Genomic DNA, 25,073 nt, shown 5'->3' with positions numbered 1-25,073 from the left:
TCATTTTGATATTAAAGTTGAATTATATTCTTTTATTTATATTACTTGACCATAGCATGAACGCAATATATAAATCGTCGCATATTTCTAGGTTTTCTACGGCAACATTATAACTTGTGCTACATTTTGACATATGGCTTTATAAGGGGGGATTTCGCTTCGCGCTCTGTGAGCTCGACTTGTAAGCAAGTCTAGGGGGGATTTTTCATGTCAAAAATTTGCCTTTTACTTGTATGATATTTTTGGTGATTTTTTAAAAGTACAGTTGTGTACTTCTTGAAACATGCTTGAATTCACGTCCAGTCGACATCTCAGAGTCTTATATGGCCATCTCATTTTCCTAAATCCTAAACATGTGGGCGTTTGGGGAAAAGCGGAAAACACTATAATAAACTATCATGTGGGAGACGCAAAACACAATTAGCTGACGCACGAGCAGAATGGAAAATATCGGAAATATAATCTCGTTTTAATTAAAATTTTAAGGTTCCCGTGAAATTTCATGTTTCGATTGCGCTCAAAAAGAAGCAAACCTTTTTTCATCTTAATCAATAGTAGCCGAAACTAAGGCGATAGAATGATGTAGACGGAATGTTTGAGAAGAATTCAATATGCGTTTAGAAAAAATCACTTTGATATTCAATACAAAGTAATTCAGTCCTGTGGAAACCAATGACGTATTTCTTTGCACAACAAAACACTTTTGAAAGGTATTTTTGAACGGCAGTGACGGAAATCAAACAGATTGACATAAAACTTTTTTCATAAAGTGTTCCGAATTTCAATATTAAGAGACTAAGAAAATATCAGAAAGATTGCCAAAATTTTACACGACCGAAGTAGCGCGTAAACCGCGAATAAATTTAGCATCACAGAAAGACAAGTGAACTGAACAATAAGGAAATCAAAGGTGTTCGGGGATTCAAGACAATTCAAGTAAGCCGAAATAAAAACTGGGCTTTCTAAATTAATTAATATTTGCTCTTGTGTCGGTCTATCTGAAAAGGCAGAAAATTTAAATAGCAAACAAAATTGTATGCCACGTATTATTATTCTACAAATGTGAAGTACTTGATTCCATATGAGAAGGAAAAAACAATTTCTGATTTTCGAAAACTGAAAAAGCTCAAGTTTTCCTCGACAGCTGATGACCCACGCGCACTCTGCGTGCCTGCAGGTGAATAGTTTTCAGAATCAACCAATCACAGCGCTCGCTGATAATTCTTTTTCCGCTCGAACACCTCACTTCGCGATAGATTGCATACATAAATACTAAAACAGAAGAATACGAAGGGGGTATTTGGCGGGCGTTTCGTTGATCACAAATTAATAAACAGAGAATTGTTCTGTTTCTCTTTTCATATTAGGACAAGATATGTTCAGGAGCATTAAGGGAATATAAGAACGACCAGGATTGAAGATATTCTGAAGGAATTCTGCGCGCGGCAAAGTTGTAATCTACCTGCTCAACCGTCAACATGAACCGAAGATCAACCGCCGTTCTTCTGTTTATCGTTTCATTTATATCAACGTCTACCTCATACGACTCATATAGAGACTACGAAGAACAAATGAGGAACTATTACGACTCCTTGTATCAAAGATCTTCTATTAAAGAACAGCCAAGAAGGGATGAGAAATCAAATGTGGAACTCAAAATGCCCGGCGTTCACCCGGAGAAGGTAGGCAAGTTTTTCTTAATGACAGACCTTTACAGACTATTTTGAAGCTTGTAGTGTTGGTTTTTGTTGGGATCACGTAGAGAAGCAAGGTAGCAATTCCTTAAACATTAAAACACTCTGAAGATATTCGGGTTAAATGTCCATTTTGGGTCGTCTTTCGCCCAGAGCTTTCTTGATTGTCTGTGTCTTCCTTCCGGCTATTCGAGCCATGTTCTACGGTTCAGTTATTTTTTATCACCTTGTCGATGGGCGGCTAATTATTTTTCATATATTTTGCTTTGTTACACTTCTAGAAAAATTATTCCGGCCTTTTCAACACGTTAAATTCTCTTAACTTTGGGGGAAAACTCAAAAAGGGGATATTCACATATTGAGTGACAAATTTATGTCAAGCATTGGGTGCAGTGTTTCTGTCTCGAAATAACATGTTCTTGCGATCGGCGACTTGATTGTTCGGAGAATAATTATACGAATAAATGAAATAGACTCCATATTCAAGATTGAGTCACTGACCAAACAACTTCTATTTTCTTTTTCGCCAAAAAGCATAAAAAGAATAAAACGAAGTGTTTATTCAAGATTTTTAACAGTCAACCACACTTTATGTAGATAAGCTATACGAGTTGTCCATTAACTTTGTGTCAATTAACATGCATAATTTTTTTCAACCAGCTGCAATCAATGAATCCCCCGTCAGGGGAAATTTTTTGTTTGGAAAAGAATTATTCTGCAGTTGAAAGGGAGCAAATACTAAACAACATAAGCTTAAGCTTATATTTATTCACAACTAAGTCTTATATTAGTCTTATATTGAAATTAAAAATTAAAAAAATATCGGCTTACTCAAAACCAAGGAGACCTTTTACAAAATGAGGAATTTGAGTTTTTTTATTTATTGTTATTCAAGGCATGCAATCAACCTTTTTTCAGTTTAAAAAATGAAGACAAAGGCTACTTATGTAGAGAACTTAAATCATTTTCCTTTTTTTAGATTTTTTATTATTTTACACACTGTTTACACTATCTACAAAAATCATACTGACAATATAACACAATTTACAGAATATAAGTTGATGGTGGCAGTAGCGCTGTTGAAAATACAACGTACTAAAAAATTAATATTTCAATTTTGCCTGAACTTTTTACATTCAAAATTACTTTTTATGACAAAGGAATCTCTGAATATCATTTAATGTTTCTTTGCCAATAAATGCATTCATTAAAGACTTTAATTCATGCATGTTGTAAACATATCACTGCATGCATGCAGTTTTGGCCAAATTAAATTATTTTAATTTGACCATCTATAGTGAAAGTTTACTTTGTAGCAGTAATATTTGCAGTTTTATAACCACTTTGTTCCTAATTTTAATTTAAAATTTGAACTTAAGAAATTTAATTGGTGTCAGGGAATGATTAAACATAGTGGAACCCCATTTATTCGGCTGTCATACGAACAACAGAATCTGTGATAACCAGGTGCCTGTATTAAAGTGTGAATCAGTAAACTGTGATCACAAAAAATCAATTTATCTTGGATATGTAAATTTCTGCAAAAACCATCAAAATAATGATTTCTCAAACTGCAGGAGTTTTTAAACAATGGACAGTGACACAGTGATGAAGCTAAAAAATAGCTTATTTTTGCAAATATTTTCTCAACTATTGTCTCTACTTATAGGAGCAGTGTCACGATATTTTAAGTCAATTTTCAGATAACACTTTCAAATTGAAAGAAACCTCAAAATAATAGCTGTCTAACATGGAAAAACAACAAAGGAGTAATAAAAACGCAAAAATAATCAAGTATGGTTTTGACTGATGAAAATTAAAATGGATTACAATCGACAAACTTGAAAAACCTTGCCAATTTTTTCAAGTTGCATTGTCCATGAGTTAGCTCCTATAAAGTATGATTAGAGTGATCAGTATTCCCACTGTTGGTGTATATATCATAAGGTAAGGTTTGACTGAATGAATGAACGAATAAATGAATGAGTGAATAAAAGGCCAACCAACTGATCATGACCGATGGCTAGCCAACTGACCAACCGACTGAATGCCGATCCTAAGGAAATAATGTGATACCAGCATAAAATTAAGCCCTTTTTTTGAGTATCAGATTGTAATTTATTGACAGGTTTTGGTTTCTTGAAGTTATGTTAAACATAAGTAAATAATAAGTATAAATTAATATTTATTTTAATGCTACATGAATGTGTGGTACCATTGATTGACACTCGGCAAAGTTTTGTATTTATTTTTGACATCTTTTTGAGGACTCATGTTTCAATTGGCCAATCAGATTGCTAGAAGTGAGAGAGGCAGAGTTGACAATGGTCAGCGAGTGAACATGGAACTTGGTAGCTCTTCCTCTCACAATTCTTGCACTTTGATCGGCCAGTTCAAACAAAATAGATGTCAAAAAGTTGTCAAAAATTAATCGAAAACTTTGTCTTGAGACAAAAGTACATCTCGCAACACTGTGAAATGATTAGTAAATAAACCCCTTCAGGCGGCTGCTATATTGGAGGATAATGCCCGAGGCTAAAATATTGTCGAAAAATGAACAGTTGGCCGAGAAGCGAAGCTTCGAGGGCAACTGTGAAATTTTGAGGACAATCTTTCAGCCAAGGGCATTATCCTCCAATATACCAGCAAGCCAGAATTGAGAAAGGGGTTTATTTATTTTATAACCCTCCGATTAATTTCTACAACATGCTTTATCGTCAGTAAATTTTTAGGAAAAAACTTACGTAATAAACCCGGCATAACTGTGGTTGAAACAAATGTAAGTTGATCGGTTTACGTGAATTTTTAACTCTGTGATTTCATTAAAAGTTAGGATTGAATAAGGTGACTTTATTCGTTTGTTTTGTGCTTGCCTACAAAATCGGGCAAAGGATATCAAATCAGACGGGGTATATTCGCTGATACCCATCGTCCGATTTTGTCCCATGTGATGCGTTTTGTCCAATGAAGGCGCGCAAAAAATACCGGTAATGAGTGGGTTATAATAGTTGATACCCTGACAACTACAGTCAGCTCTCACGGACACCTTCAGGACCACAATTTGGTGTCTGTAATAGAGAAAGTCTGTAATAGCGGGAGTTAATTTCAGTAATTCTTATTCGCCTGGACTTCAGCTTCTGTCTGCAATAACAGGGTGTCCGTAATAGCGAGCTGTCTGCAAGGCGGGAGTTGACTGTATATGCCACTGAGTAAGTTTCAGGTGTAATGCATGTTGCCATCTAAACAAAGTGTGCATTATCAACAGCTGCAATTTAACAAATGGAATAATTTTGTCTTGTAGCATGACTCATACTTTTGTACAACTCTGGGTCTTGATCGGCGCAACAAAGCCTACATAGGTAAGAATCATATTCATGGCTTGGTTACATATATACAGTAGAACCCTGGTAACTCGAACTCTGAAGGGAAACGAAAAACAGTTCGAGTTAGCGGGGTTTCGAGTTATCGGGGTCGATTGAATATTTTATTTGCCAAGTTAATAATTGATAGTTTCCTGATTTTCAGCACTTCAGTTTACAGTACAGTGCAAACTAAACTTATCTTGTCAGAAACTCTAATAAGATCATAAATTCTTATGATAAGAGTGGAAAAGGCTGTCAAATACGTGATCTGTTTGTTGCTCTTATCAATGGGTAACTGTGGTGAGTTGCAAGAACTGGAATTCGAGTTGTCAGGGTAAATTTGACCCAAATTTTGATCAAGGGAAACAAAATTTAGTTTGAGTTAGCTTGTTTTTGAGTTATCCGAGTTCCAGTTACCAGGGTTCTACTGTCTGATTAAAATTTGAATATGTATTGTCGACATGCACATCTACACTGATTTGACAAAAGGTGGACTCCGCAAACTCCGCTTGAAGGCCAACTAATGTCGGCATTCAAGCCAGTCCCCCAAGAAAAAATTGAGGGGGGGGGGGGGCAACGTCTTGAAAGGTTGTGCCGGGTAGCTGAGTGGTAGGGCTAGCAGCCCTAGGGAGCCCAGGGTCAGGGGTTGAATTGCTGGCTTTCTAGGGGGTGGGCAAAGTGGTGTTTTTGTGTCATTTTCACCAGAGCTAGCCAGACACAGCAAGGTCATGGTATTTTAATGAGTATTTTCTTGTGACTGTCAGGCAGCTGCAGCCCTGTGGCAGCTTGGCTGTCACCGGGCTGGAGTAGGCACTCTGCTCGGCCCCCCTGGTCCTGGTCTAGCCAGGGGACTTCAGGGGGAGGGAGGGTGGCTGTTGGTGAATTTCAAGCCTCTCTTTTAGCCGGCCGGGCACCTTTTGTTGAAACAAGTTAGACATATGGGAAAGGATAATGAACATGGTAATGGTAATGAACAAAGAAATTGGACCCTCTTGTCCCTCTGCATCCTTTTTAAACAACAACATGCATCTTGAATAGAAACAAGCTTTCTGGAGGTTTATTAGAGACTTTCATAGTCTGTAAGACATTTGGCTATGCACAGGATACCCAGTCTTATTCCACAGTGGTGTGGTGACCCTGTGCAGTTTAAGTTAGTATGCAATTTAGTAGTAAAAGGACATATTAAAAAATTAATAAAAGTACTTCCTAAGTGATAAAGTGCAGAGTTATCCATCATCTGAATGTTGTATTGTTCATTACAGCTGGATTTGAACCTCATGCTGAAATGCACACAGCACATCACATGTTGCTGTTTGGATGTCGTGCTCCAGCAAAAATGGCTTTGGCTAATGAAGGAAAATTTTGGTATTTATGTTGCGATTTAAATTTAAAAAAGTCACTAATTTGTTTATGTGCACACATTTAGTATACGTGCTGTGCCTGCCAGTGAAATGCTGTGCAGCAAGGATGCGGAATTCAATATTAAGAATCACCTTGTTGTCTGTAGGAACTGTGGTGAAATGGGATCAGGCGTATGTGGTGGAGATGGAGAGAGAATATTGTATGCTTGGGGAAGAAATGCTCCAGTGTTGAAATTACCAAAAGGTAGGTAGAACATGCAACCTTTGCCATCAGCATCATGCCTTAATAATTTGTAAAATCTAGGATGATTCATGGGCGGGGGGGGGGGGGGGGGAGTAACTTGAATACTCTTTTCTCAGGACAAAACCTAATGTTGTGGTATGGAAACATTTTTATTAGGGATTTCAAAATGTTTTAAGGTAGGCATCAGCAACTTGAAGAGTTGGTGGCTGCGACAAGCTGAGCTTGTTTCTTACAAGCTAATTGCTATGGCCAAAGTAACCGGTGACATATAATCAGGTAGCCGGTGGAACTTCAGCGGGTGCTGGCTTGTTTTGAAAATCCTGTTAATTGTCGTGATTTAATTTATCATGCTTTTCTGTTGTTTCCAGATGTTGCCTTTGAAGTGGGTGGTGATTCTGGTGTCAATTATCTTGTACTTCAAGTTCATTATGGAAAAGTTGATAACTTTAAAGGTGAGTTGATGAAGGCTTATTTCCTTCAATAATATTATTCTCCCCCAGAGGTAAGGTGATTGTAGGCTTTGATTACTTCCTTCACAGGAGACTCCTATGTCAACTTGCTATCTCTTTTATAGTGTGAATTGCAGATTTTAATATCACAGGGCGGTGTTCAGGATGGAATGCCAAATGAGTGTTTCTACCAATCAAGGCACTTCTTAGGGCTACATATGGAGAAATAAAAAAATTGGTGTTTTATATTGATCAGACGTGAAATCTTTAAAATTTCTTTATAGATGAAAGCATTCAATGATAGCAACTTAATTGTCACTTATGTCATGTCAGTGTAAGTTATTAAATAGATTTAGCCCAGCCTAAAAGCGGAGCTCCCCGGTAATTTACTTTGCCCTTTATTAAAATATCTGAATTCACTGACCGTAGGCATAAAAAATAGTTAATGAGCCCGCAATCCAATAGAAAAAACCATTTTTCGGTCAGCGGTCAACTTTATAAAAACGCATTACCTCGATGAGTTATACACCTGAGCCCGCGATATGATCACGTGATACTGGTCAGCAGATACCTTGTATTGACAGCTGTCAATTGACCATAACTTGGATGCCCAGTAACAAATGGATGAGGGTTTATCTATTTCTGAAGTGCGCAACACCGTACGTCGTACGACGTACGCGCCCGCGAGCCATGCCGCTAGCCATGATGACCATGAAAACTCAAGTTCATGGTTTTCCCATTTCTGTGAATTTTCTATGGGTATGGGGCTCCGCTCTGCGGCCCTTTGGGCCGCTGTGGAGCTCCGCTATAACATTAACATTCCTAACACAGCCAGTTTGTTTTTCTCCTTGCAGCCAATCCTACCCTGAAAGATTACTCTGGAGTGGACCTGCAGACCACATCAGTGCAGTAAGTACAGACATGTTTGGATATGTTTAATAATCACATGTGAGTACTACTTTCAAGACCTGAAATATAAAAATGTATATATTTTAAGTGAATAAACAAATATAACGAAGAGTTAAATGTAATCTGTCATAAAATTGGTTAAAATTTGCAAACCAGTTTTCCTCTAAATTACCTGACAAATATAAAACTAAATAAAATAAAATATGGTAAACAAAATGTAAACATATTAAAAAGTAATTATCTTATGTTATCTCCAGTATTACTCCTGTTTCTTAAACATTCTTGTCTAAAATATTCTTCAAATTGCACCACCCTCCCGTCATTTCTCCTCTTCTCTCCCCTTACTTTTTACAACCTTCTCTTTACCCTCCAGGGCTTCCCTTACTTTTTATTTTCGTCTTCCCAAACTTTTTCTTTCCTCTCCCACTCCCTTTTCCTCCCATCCACTTTTCAAGCTTCCTTTCCCCTCTCTCCCTTTCTCAAAGTTCTCTTTTCCCCAAAACTTCCACAGGAAAATTTCCCAAAAATTATCACTTTTCACTGGTTTTGTAAATGGTAATTTTGCTAAATCCCATCATCAAAACCATTAATGGAATAGCCGAACTTTTACCATTAACGTTTTTCGAATAAAAGCCAGAATGGGAAAAGAATAAAAACCACTTTATTTAAAAAAAAAAAGACCCTAATGGGATTTTTGGAATTGTTTGCTGTTTGTTTATCCTCCTGCCCTTTCTTATCCTCCCCTTTCCAATTTTCTTTTCTCCTACCCCTCTCCCTCACCAACCTTCTCTTTCTCCTCCCTTCCCCTTTTCCCAAACTCTGTTTATTGTGTCACCCATCCCTTTTGTCTCTTTCACTTCCACGTCACACTGTTCTTCTCACTGCTTCACTTACTCTATTTGAAAAAGAAACTACAGTTTCATGTCAAATATGGCAAAGTCATTGACCAGTAGCTTAGCACTCCCTTACCGCCTTCTACTAGGCCAACGTACCAGGCAGCCATCAAGGTGTTAGCTGTTGGATGGTCGTATGTCCCACCTAAAAAACAAGGTTAAAATTATGAATAACATTACTTTTAAAATCTACTTACTAAATATAAATGTCACTTAAAAAATAAATGACCTGTTAAAAATTGTTTAAACTGGACAGCTGTCTTATATTTTTTAAATTGACTTGTGATCATAAAAGTCTTAAGTGTATAACTTGCCTTATGTTCTTAAATTAAAATAAACAATTTCTAGATTTGTAAAACATTATTTAAGAAATTTAGTTTTCTTATAAGCTTTTGATAAGATCAGAACTTTTGACCTTTCGTAAAATAAACACTTTTTAATGTGATTACATTTTATGAACATTAAAAACTACTAAACTAATAAGCAAAATCTCAATAATAATGTTAGTAGTAGAAGAAGAAAAAGTTCTTTTTAAGAGTATAAAAAATTAAAAACTTTTTAAAATATACATGTAAATCTTTTTTTAAAGACTTTCATATATTTTTAACTTTACTATATTAGAGTTAAATGAATGAATGAATAAATATTAAATGAATGTCAAGCTAATAAAAATACATTTAAAATAATTAAAATATAAAAAGCAGAGATATTGATTAAATAGCCAAGCATAGTCGCTGATCCAAAGCTGCTCGAAATGTGGGAGGAAGGGGGACTGAAATTTTCTACCCTTCAGTCCTTATACTTTTCAGCAATGTGCTGTTCTAGCAAATATCCATATCCACATGGAAGGTCATAGGGAATTCTAAGGGGGCGGGGGGATCTTTTAAGTCAAATTTTTTTAAAGGAAAGCAAGGGGGTTATCTGGAATTTGCAGAGGGGACGGGTGGGGGCATTCAAACCAAAAAACCTTCCACAGGAGGTGCTCACTGCACTCACCCCATCTCCAGGATTGTCAAAATAAGCCGGCAACCGGTGCACCGGCTATTATGAACTCTGCGCCAGCTACTCCGAATATTAGTAGGTCAGTTCTGAGTGTGTGTTATCAAGTTCTGAGTGTTTCATAGCCACCTACTTTTTGGATGAAACCTGCTACTCAAAACCCTACTGACAACCCTGCATCTCTGAGAAAATAGATGACTATTGCCCTGTGTAAAATAAACAAATTACCTGTAACATAATTCTCAATTTTTCCTTCCCTCACTTCCCCACTCCCCACAAATATTGAGACTAAAATCTGTAAGTGTTTGAGTAAACATAGTAAAGAACCGGTAGAAGGTGATTTTTGGAAACTTAATTAAGAGAACCATGAAAAATAATAATGCCTTGAAGATCCAATTTAATAACTGGAAACCAATTTTAATTAATTAATTCAATTGGAATGGAATTGAATGGGGCTCTAATTATTTGTTTCCTGGAGAGCATGCTTAATTATTTACATTTTTGCATAACTGGTAATACTCTTAGTAAAGTGGAATAAAAACTTAAGGCCTGTTTACACAGGCGATTTTTTTCGCACATCTCAAGGCAATTTTTGTTGGGCTGAAGTTGCATCAAGTTTCGAACAGGCTCGAAACTCCTGTGACATCGCTGCGATTTTATCACCTCTAGTTTACATACTAAAAACTCTCCGCAATTTCATGGCGATTTCAGCTTCGCGAAATCGCAGGAGACTGCATGCAACTTCGGTGCCACAAAAATTGCATTGAGTTGTGCAACAAAAATTGCCTGGGTAAGCAGGCCTTTAATAAGGTTACATGTATTTGTGCTAGCTTCCTTGTGCCTATGTTATGTAATAGTTTTAATTTTCTCTCACAGACCTAAGCATTTGGCAGCAATATTTCTTCTAGCATCTGGGGGAGAAATTCCAGAACATGAAAAAGGTTAATTGATACTGTTTATATCATTGTCAAAACTGAGTCAACATATGCTTGACTAAAAACATGACATCTACTGGAACTTACTGTACTGTACAAATGACAGAGAAAACTGAACTTGTAAGCTGCAAAACAAACAAAGGGTATATGTTAAATCTATACTCATTTTTTTAACGAAACTGAGAGAATATTCAACAAACATATTTAGTAACTTAACTGTCTGTCTGTCTGTCTGTCTGTCTGTCTGGGTCACCCCCTCTGTCAGTCATATTTCTGAGATTGTAAAACACTTAAATTTGCAACAAAGACATTTGGCAAGTTATACACTTAAGAAACAACCTTCGATCAGGAGCTTTTTTCTAGCTGGAATCGCTGAAGTGTTTCTTTTCTGTTGACTTCTCATGCTCAGAAGAAAAGAGCACCTGATCACAGGGTATTATGAAGGTTAATTTATAAGTTGTAATTATTCTTTTATTTTCTTGTTTGTTAAATGTTTTTACTTTTAGGAAATGATAGTTTTTAAATTTAATGACTGTTAAAAAAATCATTTTCTGCCTAAGCTAAACTGTTGTTTTCTTTCTTTCTCATTTTTCAGCCTGGCATTTGGACACTGCCTGCCATTACAGAGATGGACCAGAGTTACATCCGTTTGCCTTTAGAGTCCACGCACACTCTTTAGGTAACTTCATTCAATTTTCTATTTTTAATTCAAAATAAATACATTATATGTATACCTTCAAAACCTTCTTTGGATCATTTAAACCCACAGGTATTCAAAACATATATTTGTCACATGACCAAGACTAAAGATGGCCAATGGGCATTAACTTAAACCAGCCAATCAGATTGCTTTATTGGTGGTTCCATGTTTTTTAAGTATAATTTGGGTCAGTTAAGGTTCTTTAGCTCTTTTTCAGTTCTAAAATTGTGCAATAAATTAGTGCCTTATTAACCAAGCTGACTTGCAGCTGTAGTGAGAATTACATGTTTCACTGTTCAGTCTTTTTTATGTAAACTGTGGACTTGACAACAGTCGATCCATTCAATCAAGAAAAAGGCATCATCAATATTCTGCCAGTGCGGGCTTTGTCTATAGAAACTAAGAAATTGATGGATACAAAATGGCTTTCTCACTTACAATACAGCTGAGTTTCCACCTATTAGAAGTAGGTGGAAATTCGCCTTACGCAAGCTAAATGTTTTCTGATACTGTTGTAGGGAGTGTTATTACTGGCTACAGAATACGTGATGGAAAGTGGACTCTCATAGGAAAAGGAGATCCACAGCGACCTCAGGTTGGTTAACCATTCTTGCTTTGCAAACAAGCCCTTGTTGTTGTTGTTGTTGTTAATGTTGTTTTTAACTTCAGTGTCGTCAAACTACTATTACAATGCCAGATAGTAAAAGTAAAATGTTTTGTTTGTTTTATTTATAAATAAAAAAACATGGGGAATGATACTATGCTTTGAGCAGATAATCATTGTCCAAAAAAAACATGAACAGTGAGAGGTTTTAGAATATCAGGGGCGGATCCAGGGGGGGTGGATTGGGTGGCTAGCCACCCCCCTTGATCCACCAGAAAAATAAAAATAAGAAAATAAGGACAATGTCCATCCACCTCTCATAGTCAGGCGGCCGTTCAAAGTTAAGGACGGCCATTTTTCCATAAAAGGAGATTTTTGACCGTCTGTTTTCGAACTTCTGGCTTAATGTAACAAAACATGTGTGTATAATTTTGAAAAAATAGATTCCTATTAGCTTTCAAGAATTGTTTTAGCCTTGCTAGAATGATTTTCGTATTTCGTCTTTCATTTACGTCTTTTTTTAGCGAGTTTTCTTACCGTTTTTTCGCATCGAAGCGATTTCACAAGCAAGCAAAATCGCCAAAGTTGTCCCAAGGCCACTTTGCCAAGAGCTAAAAATTTCTACGCACGTGGGTGAGCAAAACAACGCATATCTGTTCTTTCCTGTAAGTTCGTGGCCTGTCAAATTTCAATCACTGTTCATTTCATAACTGAACACTATACTTTTTCTCCGAAATATAACTCAAGGTAAGTTGAGGAAAGAATATTTTGCCAAATTATCAAGGAAAACCAGTCTTTTAATAACTTAATTGACAGCTGTATAAAGCTGCTCAGAATCGCGGAAATCACGTCTAAGAGGCTTCAACTTTTCAAAATTTTCTGCGGGGGGCATGCCCCCAGACCCCCCTAGGGGGATGGAGCCTATGGCTTCATGAAATATGGTCCTCAGACCCAAAATAATTTGCGCTCCCATTTTCAAAAAACTGCGTAAAAGCCTGAAACCCCCTCCCTCATAAACAAATTGGGGTTTAAACAATATAGTAAACAAAAATATTGGTAAACAGCCACCCCCCTTTGAAAAATCCTGGATCCGCCCCTGAATATGCACAGAAAATTGTTGTTTCTGTATTTTTAAGTAGCTTTTTAGTTGCACCATTGTGACGATTGTTCTAAACTGTTACATGACTTCTTCAGAAAAACCTTTCTGTGAAGTTTTGCTTACAGTTATTATATTAAATAAAAGTGAGCCACTGAAAGTTTGCATGTCACATTTAATCACCGTGTCTTTTCCAGGCGTTTTACCCAATAGATGAAAATAAGGATGTAAAGATCAAAAGTGGGGATTCTATGGTAAGAAAAACAATGTTCTATTCCGTTTCCGTGTGACGCTAGCTTAGGTCACGCGAGGCTAGATAACGCCAGGCTACAGTGTAGGTCACGCTAGAATTGGTCACGCTAGTGTAGGTCACACCGGCTCCAGGTTTTCGTTCACATCATGCAACGTAATACATTCAATGAGTGTTAAGAATTATAACGAATGTTACAGTGAAGGTATCAGAAAAAACACGAGGTGGAATTTATTTTTTCTTTAACTGTTTGAAAAATTGTTGTTATTAACAGGCTGCCCGATGCACTTACAATTCAATGAACAGAGACAAAAGAACCTATATAGGGTATGTAAGCTGTATTCTGTTTTCTTGTCCTGGGAAAAGATTTTACGTTGTGTTAGCCTCATGCTGTCTATTTATATTGCGTTTTGTACAGTCAAAACACCGTTCAGCTTGTCGTGCCCAAATTTAGGCTCCATCAGGGATTAAATTCAAATTTCTCGACAAGTATCTTGCCGCCTAAAGGTACACTGTCACGAACTTCACTTCAAAACTTCAAGGGCCTTAAAGACGTATGGCTGCCCTATGTGCCACACAGGCATGATGGGCAGTAAGTAATTAAGTAAGTTAAGACGTATAGCTGCCCTATGTGCCACACAGGCATGATGGGCAGTAAGTAATTAAGTAAGTTAAGACGTATGGCTGCCCTATGTGCCACACAGGCATGATGGGCAGTAAGTAATTAAGTAAGTTAAGACGTATGGCTGCCTTATGTGCCACACAGGCATGATGGGCAGTAAGTAATTAAGTAAGTTAAGACGTATGGCTGCCTTATGTGCCACACAGGCATGATGGGCAGTAAGTAATTAAGTAAGTTAAGACGTATGGCTGCCCTATGTGCCACACAGGCATGATGGGCAGTAAGTAATTAAGTAAGTTAAGACGTATGGCTGCCCTATGTGCCACACAGGCATGATGGGCAGTAAGTAATTAAGTAAGTTAAGACGTATGGAAACTAATAAATAGTAGTCTAGTTTTGCTATGCCAGTGTACTCAAGCTATAAACAAGTGATATTATTTTGATGCCATCAGGAACTTAAGACTTGAAAAAGTTAGGCTGACTTATTCAAGTTGTGCCCTTATGACCTGTGAAAACAGCTAAAAACTAATAACGGCTCCTCACTTCCTTCAACAACAATTTACTTTATATCTTGATGTTATAGGCGCATTTCGTGTACGAGCGAGAGTACTCCTCCAATTTTAGAACTTTTACTGAAAAGCAGAAAAATCCCCTTGACAGTGTCCCTTTAAGCATGGCGGTCCTATCCTGGGATTTTTTTTGTAAGCGGAACGCATCAGCCATTTTAACTGTAATTATACCTTTTTTCAGAGCGACGATGGCGGACGAAATGTGTAATTTTTACATGATGTACTGGTATGATCCGAAAGAGAATGACTTTCGAAGAAGCGTTGAGGACTCTTGTGGTTTCATAGACCAAAGTAAACTTCAGTACCCCTGGGATTCTGATGTACCTCTACCGGGCAGTGGACCGAAAATGGAGATGAAAAGAACCCTCGAGGACGGTACGTTCACGTGATTGTTTAACCAGCTAAGATGGCGGGATTTTGCGCGCGAGTTGCTTCGCCCGCAAAACAAAACACGGGCGCGGGAAATCCCGGCAGCTGCGCGGAAAGTCCCGCCAGCTACGCAGGCGAATGTTCTTTTTTTTCTTTTTTTTCTTTTGGCTAATCAGAAGCAAACATGTAACACAATTCAATTCTTAAATTCTGCCTGTTGCTAGCACCAACCAATCACATGAAACATTTGTTCACGTTAAGTTCACCTCTCGAATTATGACAGAGATAAAAGTCAAATTCCTCCTCACAATGTCAGTGCGTTGTCTAGCAAATAAGTGATGTGAATAAAGAAAGTCATCAACTGGGCATTGTCTTGATAAAACATCAGATTCTCGGTAATTAGCCTGAATTGCCGCTATACAATCAGTCCATACAGCGGTCAAACGCCGCGCACGTGCGTAGTTCCTGCGCTATTCCCGCCAAAATTCTCCATACAAAGTCTAAAATTTCCCAAAGCTTTCTCTTTAAAACTAAAAGTTAACGCCGTCCTTGGAAAGTTAAGGTTCATACGCTGCTTATGCATTGGAAATTTAATAATTGATCTCCACTGAGTTTCCCAGCTTAAAATTTTCTTTCACCGTACCATTTCTTTAACAATTTCCTACAAAAATTTGCACACTTTCGAGTCAATTAGAAAAGTTCGAGGCGCCGTAAACCGGACGTGACGTCAATTTTTGCGTTTGACCGCTGTGAATATCAAGTCAAAGTTCGTAACAAATTTTGGTCAGCGTTGTCAGTTTGGAATACTTTGGAAATTTCAATTTTATAGTTAAGTTAACTGCATGTCCAAACTGTACAAACAAACCAGGACTTACTTGGCGCTTTTCTTGGTAATGCTATACTTGAGCCTGCAAACGCAAACGAAAATTTGCCTGTTGCACGACCTAACAGGTAGAAATCCGTTTGCGTAAATTGCAGGCTGACTTCTGCACATAAGCAGATCTCATTCCAGTTTAATCTAAAGCAGCCTTCACACGACTAACGTTGGCAAACTCAAGTTGGTGTGCGTGAACGACGCAACAACGACAAACAAGTTGGCCAACTGTTGGCGACAAACAGAACTTGTCTCTATTCTCGCCAACAGCTTGCCAAACTTGTTTGCCAACTGTTGTTGTGTCGTTCACACACACCAACTTGAGTTTGCCAACTTAAGTTTGTCGTGTGAAGGCCGCTTAAGGGAGCATTTCTTGTGCGCAATTCTTCAATGCGTGCCTTTCTTTGCTGCCACTTTCATCTTGCTGTCTGAAAAACTCCTGATCTTGCTTGATAACTTGACAGAGCGCTGACTTTTTGGTTTTTGTTTGATCGCAGGCCAGCTCTGATGAAAGTGTTCAGCATTGAAAGGCGCGAACTGCAGAGGAGCGGACAGAACTGGATGAAATGACATTAACGATTTATTTTTCATAAAGAGTGATAAACACAGTATTTAAATATACATCAAAAACAAGATAAATTAGAATACAGTACAACATATTCGCCGAAATTCGCACTAGTTTAAGCAGTCAGCTTGACTGGCATTATATTTTTCGGCACTTAAATAAAGTGCTTTATTTGTTTATTTATTTTTCTGTTATTTTACCAAATGAAGTGGTTTCAACCCATTCAAATGAATAAACTGTGTGTTTTCAAACATACAGTACTGTAAATTGTAAAACTTAAATTAAATTAAGGGTGCACTCCGTGAAAGAATAAAGCTAATTTTGACAACAGTTCCTTTATATTGTTAATCTTTACTTTTTGTTGTTGGTCAGACGGTCCTAAAAAATGACGTAGATTTGTTTGTATTAGTTGAGAGGCGGCCCGCACATTCGCAAGATTCCATATGGATTTTTCATTGGCTTTGAACATGTATTCGTACCGTTATTTCAAGTTGCTTATTATCCAAAGAGCGTGTACCATTTTGGCACATTAATGGTTGGGCAATCCCGAGATCCCATGCAGCCTCACGGCTAGCTGTACCTTAACTCCTTCGTTTGATATGAAAGGGACAGTCAATCAAAACGTCTTGTGCAAAACATCTGTGGCAAGCATCTGAAAAGCAACGAAGCGCATAGTGGTTTCTTTGTCAATACGTTTGTTGTTTTGTTAGAAAATGCATGAATCTGAATCTCTCTGGAACTGCCACAAGAATTTTCGGTATGCTCTGCCCAGAGCTTTTGGGATAGACTTCTTTCTCAAGCCTTTTACGGACCGTTAAGAGAACGGTTATCAATACCAGCAGTCTGTGGGCAAGAAAGCCAAATATATTGCTAAGTGTTGATTGGCTAAATCCGAGTTGCCTTTGCCTCTGTTCAGGAACGAGGCTTGGTTCAATTTAACTATAAAAATAAATTGGATAGGCGTAGAAACAAGTGCTAAAGCTCACTACGAAAACTTAAAGAGGAAAAGGCAAATCGAACACACGGTCACTGGTCAGAGAATCGAAAAGTAAAATCAAATCTACTCCCGAGCTCTTTTAGATCCAAATTTGCCCGAAATTGGAACTGTTACCATTTATCTCATTAGCATTCCAGCTGTCACGTCATTTGTAACGTGTCAATATGACATCAATTTTTGCTGAAGAACGTGGAATAAGATCAATATTTCATCAAAGGAAATTTTAAATGGTTCACTCCCTCCTCGTTACCCTTTCTGTCGATTTCCTCGCGCTATCTCTCTTTCCCTTCTCCAAGCGCCTCCTTTTATAAAAGTAAGCCAAAGGTCTGGACACACTTACTACTGCGTACTACTGCGTGCAGCAAAATTGCAGAGATTGTGCGCAATATTGCCCTTGTTCGAGCATTAGTACCCAGTGCTCTTGTCGCTAGATCCCAGATCTCTTTATACGATTTTGGTTCTCGATCAAATTGAAACTGTTTTACGTGTGGTCACCCAAGTGGGTGAAGTCCAGCGATACGAACGTGTTGCGCAATGGGAGAGTGTAAAGAGCGTTTTATTTATCAAGCTGAATGTTTGTTCTAGGGCCGTGTGAACCATATTGTAATGACGAGAAATCATCCTTGTTGCTTGAAGAAGACAGCCGCTGGCAGAGAAACAACCCAGCCGATCAGGGGACTGGTGCCCTAGGTCAAGTCACTGCTGTTGATACTGACGCGCAAGGAAATGTGTTTATATTCCATCGAGCGTCTAGAAAATGGGAAGCAAAGTAAGGAAAAGTTCTTTTACGAAAGCCTGGCGGCTCATAAGGGCGCTTAAATCTGGTTACTATAGCATGAAGTAACTAGGAGTATTCCTACTCCCCCTTGATGGGATGCTAGTAGATCCCAGGGTTACCCCTAGTATTTTGTCAGGTTTCCCCATTTCTACTCCTGTTTGGTCAGGAGTTAAAGCAAATTACTAAAGTGTTTTGGTTCCATTTTTGGAAATACATTTTTAAATGACGAGTCTTGGTCTTCGGGTAATTTGACCTCGCATGTGAAACAGACGGGCTTTAAAGATATTTAAGTACTTGCTACAATCATGGACAAAACTGTTAAGGTACGCGCCGATTTTTTCGGCATATTTAAGGTTATAAATGGTACCCTGCCAACCCTAACCCCCCTCTACCCCCTCAATGTTGTTTTCAACCAAGAATCTTGCCTCGAGTATTCTTGGTTTTTACGTGACGTCATCAAATTTCTAAATCCAGAATCGCGAGCCCCCTGACTTTTTATCTTTCACTGGCTAATAGACGTCCTTAATATATATCTTTTAGAAGGTTTTCAGCTCGATAGCATCCGTCGTCTTTAAGAAATAACATTTTGTTTTGCGCCACACAACATCAGAATGGCCGCCTGAAGGCTGTCACGTATGGTTAAAAACTGCCCCTTCTTGTTATTTTTAACAGTCTGAACAGTTGAAGTTTTGCGAGAAGTGTTTATGTGAATGTTTACTTGTTCACTAAGGTAAACTGACCGCGTTTTATAGCAGAAGTGAATGCTAGATGTTTTCATTGATTTCCGGCGGCCATCTTGGTGCCCCTCCCATGGGATCCAACATGGCGTTTCCATACTGTGCTCTCTAAATTTGTGTTGAACATTTTGACGGATAACTTGAGTACGGAATACCGTACAGACCTGAGACTTGGACACGTAGACTATCTTCTAATTTTGTACGACGTGCACTTTTCTTGATTTTTTTTTTGACTCAATAGCTTTGTATTTATTTTTTGCAGCGCGTGACAGTATCGTTACTTTCTTGCCAGTGAAAACCAGCAATAAAAGCAACCTTCTGAAACAAAGGGAAGGGGGAAATGACAAAATTTGGATGTTTTCAGCGTGCATTGAAGAATTTCGCTAAAATTCGCGTTTGTCTCAACTATTTTTGTCCAGGATTGTAGCATTCTTAACGTTTTAAGCCCAGTAATAAGTCCTTGTAAATCAACTTTGTTTAACGAGGGTAACACTAAACATTTCTTTCGACTGACAAACCTGTGGCTCCTGGATTCCGTATCGAATTGAAATTCAGTTGGTTGAGAGAGAAAAACCGGAGAAGCCGGAGAAAACAAGGGACGAGAACCACCCATACGCAACCCACATGTGTCACCGGGACCAGGATTCGAACCGTTACCCGGACCACGCTGGTGGGAGGCGGGTGCTCTCACCATTATAGGCTTCGCTAATCAATAGGTACAAACATGTCGACGAACTTCTAGCACAAAGCTCGAAAGAAAAGAAGCTTTTTCATAAGAGTGGAAAGCTATAGCCATTGCATGCAGTAAGTTAGTAAACTCGTTCCCATAGAGTAACTTGTGTTTTTTGTTGTTGCAGTTCCTTTGATAGTCACAATATATTCTCCAGTCAAAGCCATCCTATTCCAGAGCCGACTGTGCTTAAGTTAGATCCACAAACAGGGGCTGTTGTGGACCGATGGGGAGAAAACATGTAAGTATCTATATGCTATTTAATGGCGACTTTTTTGTGGGGACTTAAATTAAGTAAAACGGTTTGCTGTTCTGACCTTTTTAGCCTTCCTCTGTAAAACAAAAAATATCTAAATTTTAACGTCGCCATTAGCTCTTCTTTAAGAAATTTGAAAATGGCACACGTCTTTATATAACCCGACAAGAAAAAAGTTTGGGAACATTTGAAAGTTCCGGATTCTCTCACACTTTCGCGAGTGTGTCAAGCCTTGTTAGCCGAAAGCGGGATGTTTCAATCCCTTTTATAAAAGAAAATCAGCAAAATTAAATGCCTTGATACGCAGCCTCGTTGTAAAAATTTTATTAAGTCAAATCAAGAGGCAAACTGAACCATGTGCGCATTGTCTTTTGTCTGATATTTGCAATTTTCCATCCTTGGGTACCCCAGTGATGAAAGCATCTCATCGCGCAAATATCCGCTCTTGTCCCCCATAACGTCCCTAATTTGCCACACCGACAGTTTTCCCATTACCACAAACTTATCGTCGGCAACTCTCGGCTCAACTCCCTCAACGCCACAAACAACAAAAGACTTTTGTTTCAAGAGGAGAGGAGACTAAGGAGGAATTAGAAACTAAACAATAGACCATTTCTTGATACGTTACGCTTGCTTCCTTCCGTCTTTTCCTCTCTCCCTCTTTTCTACCTCCCCCTTTCTCCATACTTTTTCCCCCTTGTATTTTCTTGAATTCTGTGTTCATTCTTCCCCAGGTTCTTTATGCCTCACGGACTGACGATTGATCACCATGGCAACACGTGGTTAACGGACGTAGCTATGCATCAGGTTCGTACCCAGTTCTCTGAGAACTTTCACCGGTTATTTGCTCAAAACAATATGAACACTAACTAATATAAAATGCAATTTCAAAGCAAATCAGCGAAGAATTTTAAATTAAGTTTGGTCATCTTGCAGGCCATTTCTCATGCTCGCTTCCAATGGATTTTAAAAAATGAAATCATTGCTGTCGGAATTCCTGCAGTGTGTGTATTACACGATAAATTACTGAGCAGCTTCTTATTTAACTTCCTGTAGGTTTTCAAGTTTGCCCCCGGAGAGAAACAACCCTCATTAAGGCTTGGACAACAGTTTTTACCAGGAAGTGATAATTCTCATTTCTGTAAACCAACTGATGTCGCTGTTGACTCGGAAGGAAATTTTTTCGTCGCTGACGGGTAAATAATATTCTGTTGAATTTTGCTATTAACATTTGACGAGGTGTTTGTATTAAAGTTTACGGTCAAGAAACTATCGCGGTTTCGGTCTTCAGGAGAAAACGAAAGCGGTTTGCAGTCTAGGAAGGACAAATATGGTGGTTTGCGGTCTGTACGACCCTCTATAATAGACCCTCTATTAAGCGGGTTAATGTTTCTTTGTCGTTTTGATTTTATTAACTTGCTTTTGTTCCTATAGCCCATACAATCTTCATTTTACAACCCACTTTCGTTTGGTTCGTATTTCTGTAGGTACTGTAACAGTCGAGTAATGAAGTTTTCACCAGATGGCAAAAGAGTACTTTTGACGATTACTAACGAAAAGTTACAAGGAGTTGGTAGGTTTATACTCGATTTGTCGGCCCCTATGGGTTAATATTTATTTATCAGTGCTTTTCAAGGGAGTTAGCAAAAGTAAAGTTGTCATTATTCCTTAAATAAACGCAAGTGTGATTATCACTTTGTTGATTGCCTGAAAATCGGTCTTATTTCCGACTACAGAATTCTTTTTTTGATGTGCTTTTTTCCGTGCTATGAAGAAATGGTGACTTTTTTTTTGGGGGGGGGGGGGGGCGGAGAGGAGAGGAGTCGAGGGGAGGGGAAGCGGAAGCTGTTTAGCATTTTCCTTGTTATAACAATCTTTTTCCCTCATAAAAACCTGTAACCTCGGAACCAAATAATTCTCATTGTTTTTCTTAGTATTAATTCAAAACTTGACATAATAGCACACTCACTCATCCTCATCGAGCCCATGAGGACTCTTGAGGCCGGTTGACATTATAGCACTACTGATGAATGAGAAGAGAGACTGATGTTTGTTCTTTTTTCCAGATCCAAATTCCTTCCTGATACCCCACAGCCTGTCGCTGGACGAGACGAACAGACGCTTGTTCGTCGCTGACAGAGAAAACAGCCGTGTGTTGGTTTTTGACTCTATTAACGGGAATCTTGTACGTGAAATCAAAGGATTCGGAGAACGAGTTTTCGCTGTGCACTATCACCCTGAACAAGGTTAGCGTACAATTTAAGTTTTCCTCTTTTTCTTGTGGCTAAAATATCCCAATAATGTCATTGTGTTTATTTTCTCAAGGTGGAGTACTTCATGTAGTAAACGGTCCGTTCTCTTCTGGAGCCCAGGGCTTCACGTACAGTTTAAACAGCGGCACTGTGTTACAGCGCTGGAAACCAGACTTGGTAAGATCTTCGTCGACACAAATTTGTTATGTCTTTTGTTTGTTAATTTTAAATGTGATTTGACAAACATTCCTTGTAGTAAGGTCTACGAAGGAGTGTATTTACTCGAATAAGCGCCGCCCCGAATAAGCGCCGCCCTCGAATAAGCGCCGCATTTGGGACAAAAAAAGTTGATAAGCACCGCCCCCGAATAAGCGCCGCAGTCCCGATGCGGCGGTTATCTGTACTTTTCACATCCCTTTTTGATTGTGAAGTTATCGCAGGCATTACCAACATCCTAGAGGTTTTTTGCCCTCTTTGTTCCAAAGTAAAGCGCTGCAAACGGTGAAGGAACAAACCTCTGGGACAACCATATTCACCGTATTCAGGCTAAACCGTTTATGCCCAAAGGGCCGAGAAAAATTATAGAGCGGGCCCCTCCTTATTTCAGTGTCTGAATGATCGGGCCCCTCACTTACCTGAAGGTCTGGATTCGCCACTGGTATTGTATCACAGATATTTTTGATGTTTTATGCATTTCTGCTGGAAGAGGTTTTGTTGAATTTTCTTTTAACTTTATCGATTTTTTCCTAGGGTTTCAAACAACCTCATGACGTCACTTCCGATGGAGAAGGCTCGGTGTATGTTGCAGACATTGAAAGTAACACCGTTTGGAAATTCAAGCGACGAGTACCCAATTAATTAACTATTACAAAAAAGAGTGTAAAGAACGGATATTTTATTTTGAAATGATTTCGGTCAGAATTGCTTTACTTTAAAACTGAAATAGATTTAAGGTTTTGCTGAGTTCACATGGCAACACTGGAAACCGCTGGCGGGAAATCTGACAGCTGTCATGTCAACTCCGCCCCCACACTTCTAAGAGTTTGGTTGGTCAAATCAAATGGAAACCATTGCAAAATTGTGAAACACTTTCAAAAAACAATCAAACTGTTAAGTGCAACGCGGTACGCGTCTTACTTGACTTAGCTAGACCTAACACAGACGGGAATAAATTTACTATTTAATTTATTAAAGTTTTTTCCCCTCAATAGTTGCTTTTGAAAAGTGAAATTCGGTCTAAGACCATTTTTCTTAAACTACTCCCATTTGAAGAAGTTGTTAATTTTACAAATGGTTGGTGCGGAATAATAAATCACAAAATATAAAAATTTGGAAACTATTTAAAAAAACAACAACAAAAAATCATTTAAAATGCTTTAATCAAAAAAGCATAACGAAAAGAAGCAAGTGGAATGGAGACGGTATGTCGAAAGATTCCATATGTACAAAGTAAAGCACCAGACATCACATATGAATTTATGTTTCATTCTTACATAATATTCCATGAAACATGTCGTAGTTATGAGATGCGTGGAGTATCGCAAGGACTACTTTGCATCAAACCAAATTTGTCTTTAATGGAATATTACAATGTAAAATATAAAACTACAGTAATAAATCTACAGAGGAACGTTGTCATGATTGTGTAATTTACTCGGCTGTTGTCGCACCCAACTTCTTAAGCCCTGACCAAACGGCAACGCAAGTTGACGCAAGTTGAAACTTGTGCCTCGGTTTGGCCACGACTTGCGCGCACTTGCGTTGACTTGCGTGCTTGTGTTGACTTGCGTTCACTTGGTCGATCAAATTTCCGTCAACGCATATTTTGCAGTTTACTTCAGTCTTACTTTATACTGAATTGCACCTCGTAGCATTTTAAATGGCTTTTTGCAACTTGCGTGCACTTGCGACTAACTTGCGTTCCGTTTGGCCACCCAACGCAAGTCTGTACGCAAGTTCAACTTGCGATTACTTGCGTTCCGTTTGCCAGGGCTTACCCAGCCCCTTGTGATTGCGCACTCGTCTCCTTCCTTTTCCGTTATCGCTCCTCTTAACGTCTGTTTGGATTCTAAATTTTTGTCTTGTACAAACGTCTGCCCCGTTCCAGAAGCCTTTGAGTTCCGTTGGTTAAGGCGGGAAAACAGGGAGAGCGGGTCTTGATGGTTTACTCGGCCTCGATCGTGTGCGCTCGTGCCGGTGCGCTTGGCGTTTGGCCCGCGCTCCCTTGTTCTCCCGCCGTTCCCGACGAAACACAAACGAGGCGGCGTGCATACACAGACGAAGCTAGATTTCCCTGATCGTAAATCTGAAATTCGAGTATAACTTATTACTCGTCAAATAAATTTTAAACGCAAAACTGACACGCACTCCGCACCGCCTTATTGTCGTTTTATTCGCTTGATGCTTATTGGTTATTCGCTTGACGCTTTGGCTTCCTCTTTGTTCGCAATACCTTAAATACTGTATATCATTTAGTGAATATTTTATTTCCAATTCGCCGTTTCATTAACTTCGAACGCCGTGTGTCGAAATAGTAGCATCATCGGCGGGAAATTAATTCATGTAAACCGCACGCAAGCTAAATAAAACTGTTTCACTTGTCCTCTCCTCCCGTGATATTTCTTGGTGACCCAACACTAGCAGCATATATGACGGGTGGTGGAAATCGAAAGAACGAGCCATCGTGAGTAAGCTGGGAAAAATTCAATGTGAACAAAAGTTATTTCAGTACCGTTTTGTTTTGCTATGTTTTGTTGTTTAATTTGTTGTGACCGTCTTTCCTAAGTGTGTACGTGGTGTAAGGGAGGAAATGTGTCCCCACAGATTAA

At 38.6% G+C, this 25,073-nt stretch overlaps 1 protein-coding gene across 2 annotated transcripts; it reads left to right on the top strand.

Moving 5' to 3' along the window:
• Nucleotides 1–1,250: 1,250 nt before the first annotated feature.
• On the top strand, nucleotides 1,251–23,879 carry LOC144651706 (peptidyl-glycine alpha-amidating monooxygenase A-like). 2 transcript variants are annotated; one of them, XM_078511659.1, is made up of 20 exons: nucleotides 1,251–1,682; nucleotides 4,996–5,053; nucleotides 6,319–6,421; nucleotides 6,564–6,661; nucleotides 7,030–7,113; nucleotides 7,965–8,019; nucleotides 9,002–9,069; nucleotides 11,442–11,525; nucleotides 12,065–12,141; nucleotides 13,444–13,500; nucleotides 13,771–13,823; nucleotides 14,869–15,062; nucleotides 18,078–18,261; nucleotides 19,865–19,978; nucleotides 20,728–20,800; nucleotides 21,050–21,189; nucleotides 21,481–21,566; nucleotides 22,060–22,239; nucleotides 22,319–22,422; nucleotides 22,996–23,879. In XM_078511659.1, the coding sequence occupies exons 1-20, from the start codon at nucleotides 1,479–1,481 to the stop codon at nucleotides 23,101–23,103; spliced, it is 2,124 nt and encodes a 707-aa protein (XP_078367785.1). In that variant the 5' UTR covers nucleotides 1,251–1,478; the 3' UTR covers nucleotides 23,104–23,879. The 2 variants fall into 2 exon arrangements, with proteins under 2 accessions (XP_078367785.1, XP_078367793.1); XM_078511667.1 differs by lacking the exon at nucleotides 9,002–9,069 and adding an exon at nucleotides 10,788–10,852 and having other exon boundaries at nucleotides 1,252–1,682.
• Nucleotides 23,880–25,073: the final 1,194 nt, after the last annotated feature.

Source organism: Oculina patagonica, chromosome 1, assembly GCF_052425735.1.
Source record: "Oculina patagonica isolate OP01 chromosome 1, crgOcupat, whole genome shotgun sequence".
In the NCBI taxonomy this organism is placed as follows: Eukaryota; Metazoa; Cnidaria; class Anthozoa; order Scleractinia; family Oculinidae; genus Oculina; species Oculina patagonica.
This window is presented reverse-complemented; position numbering and strand designations above follow the sequence as displayed.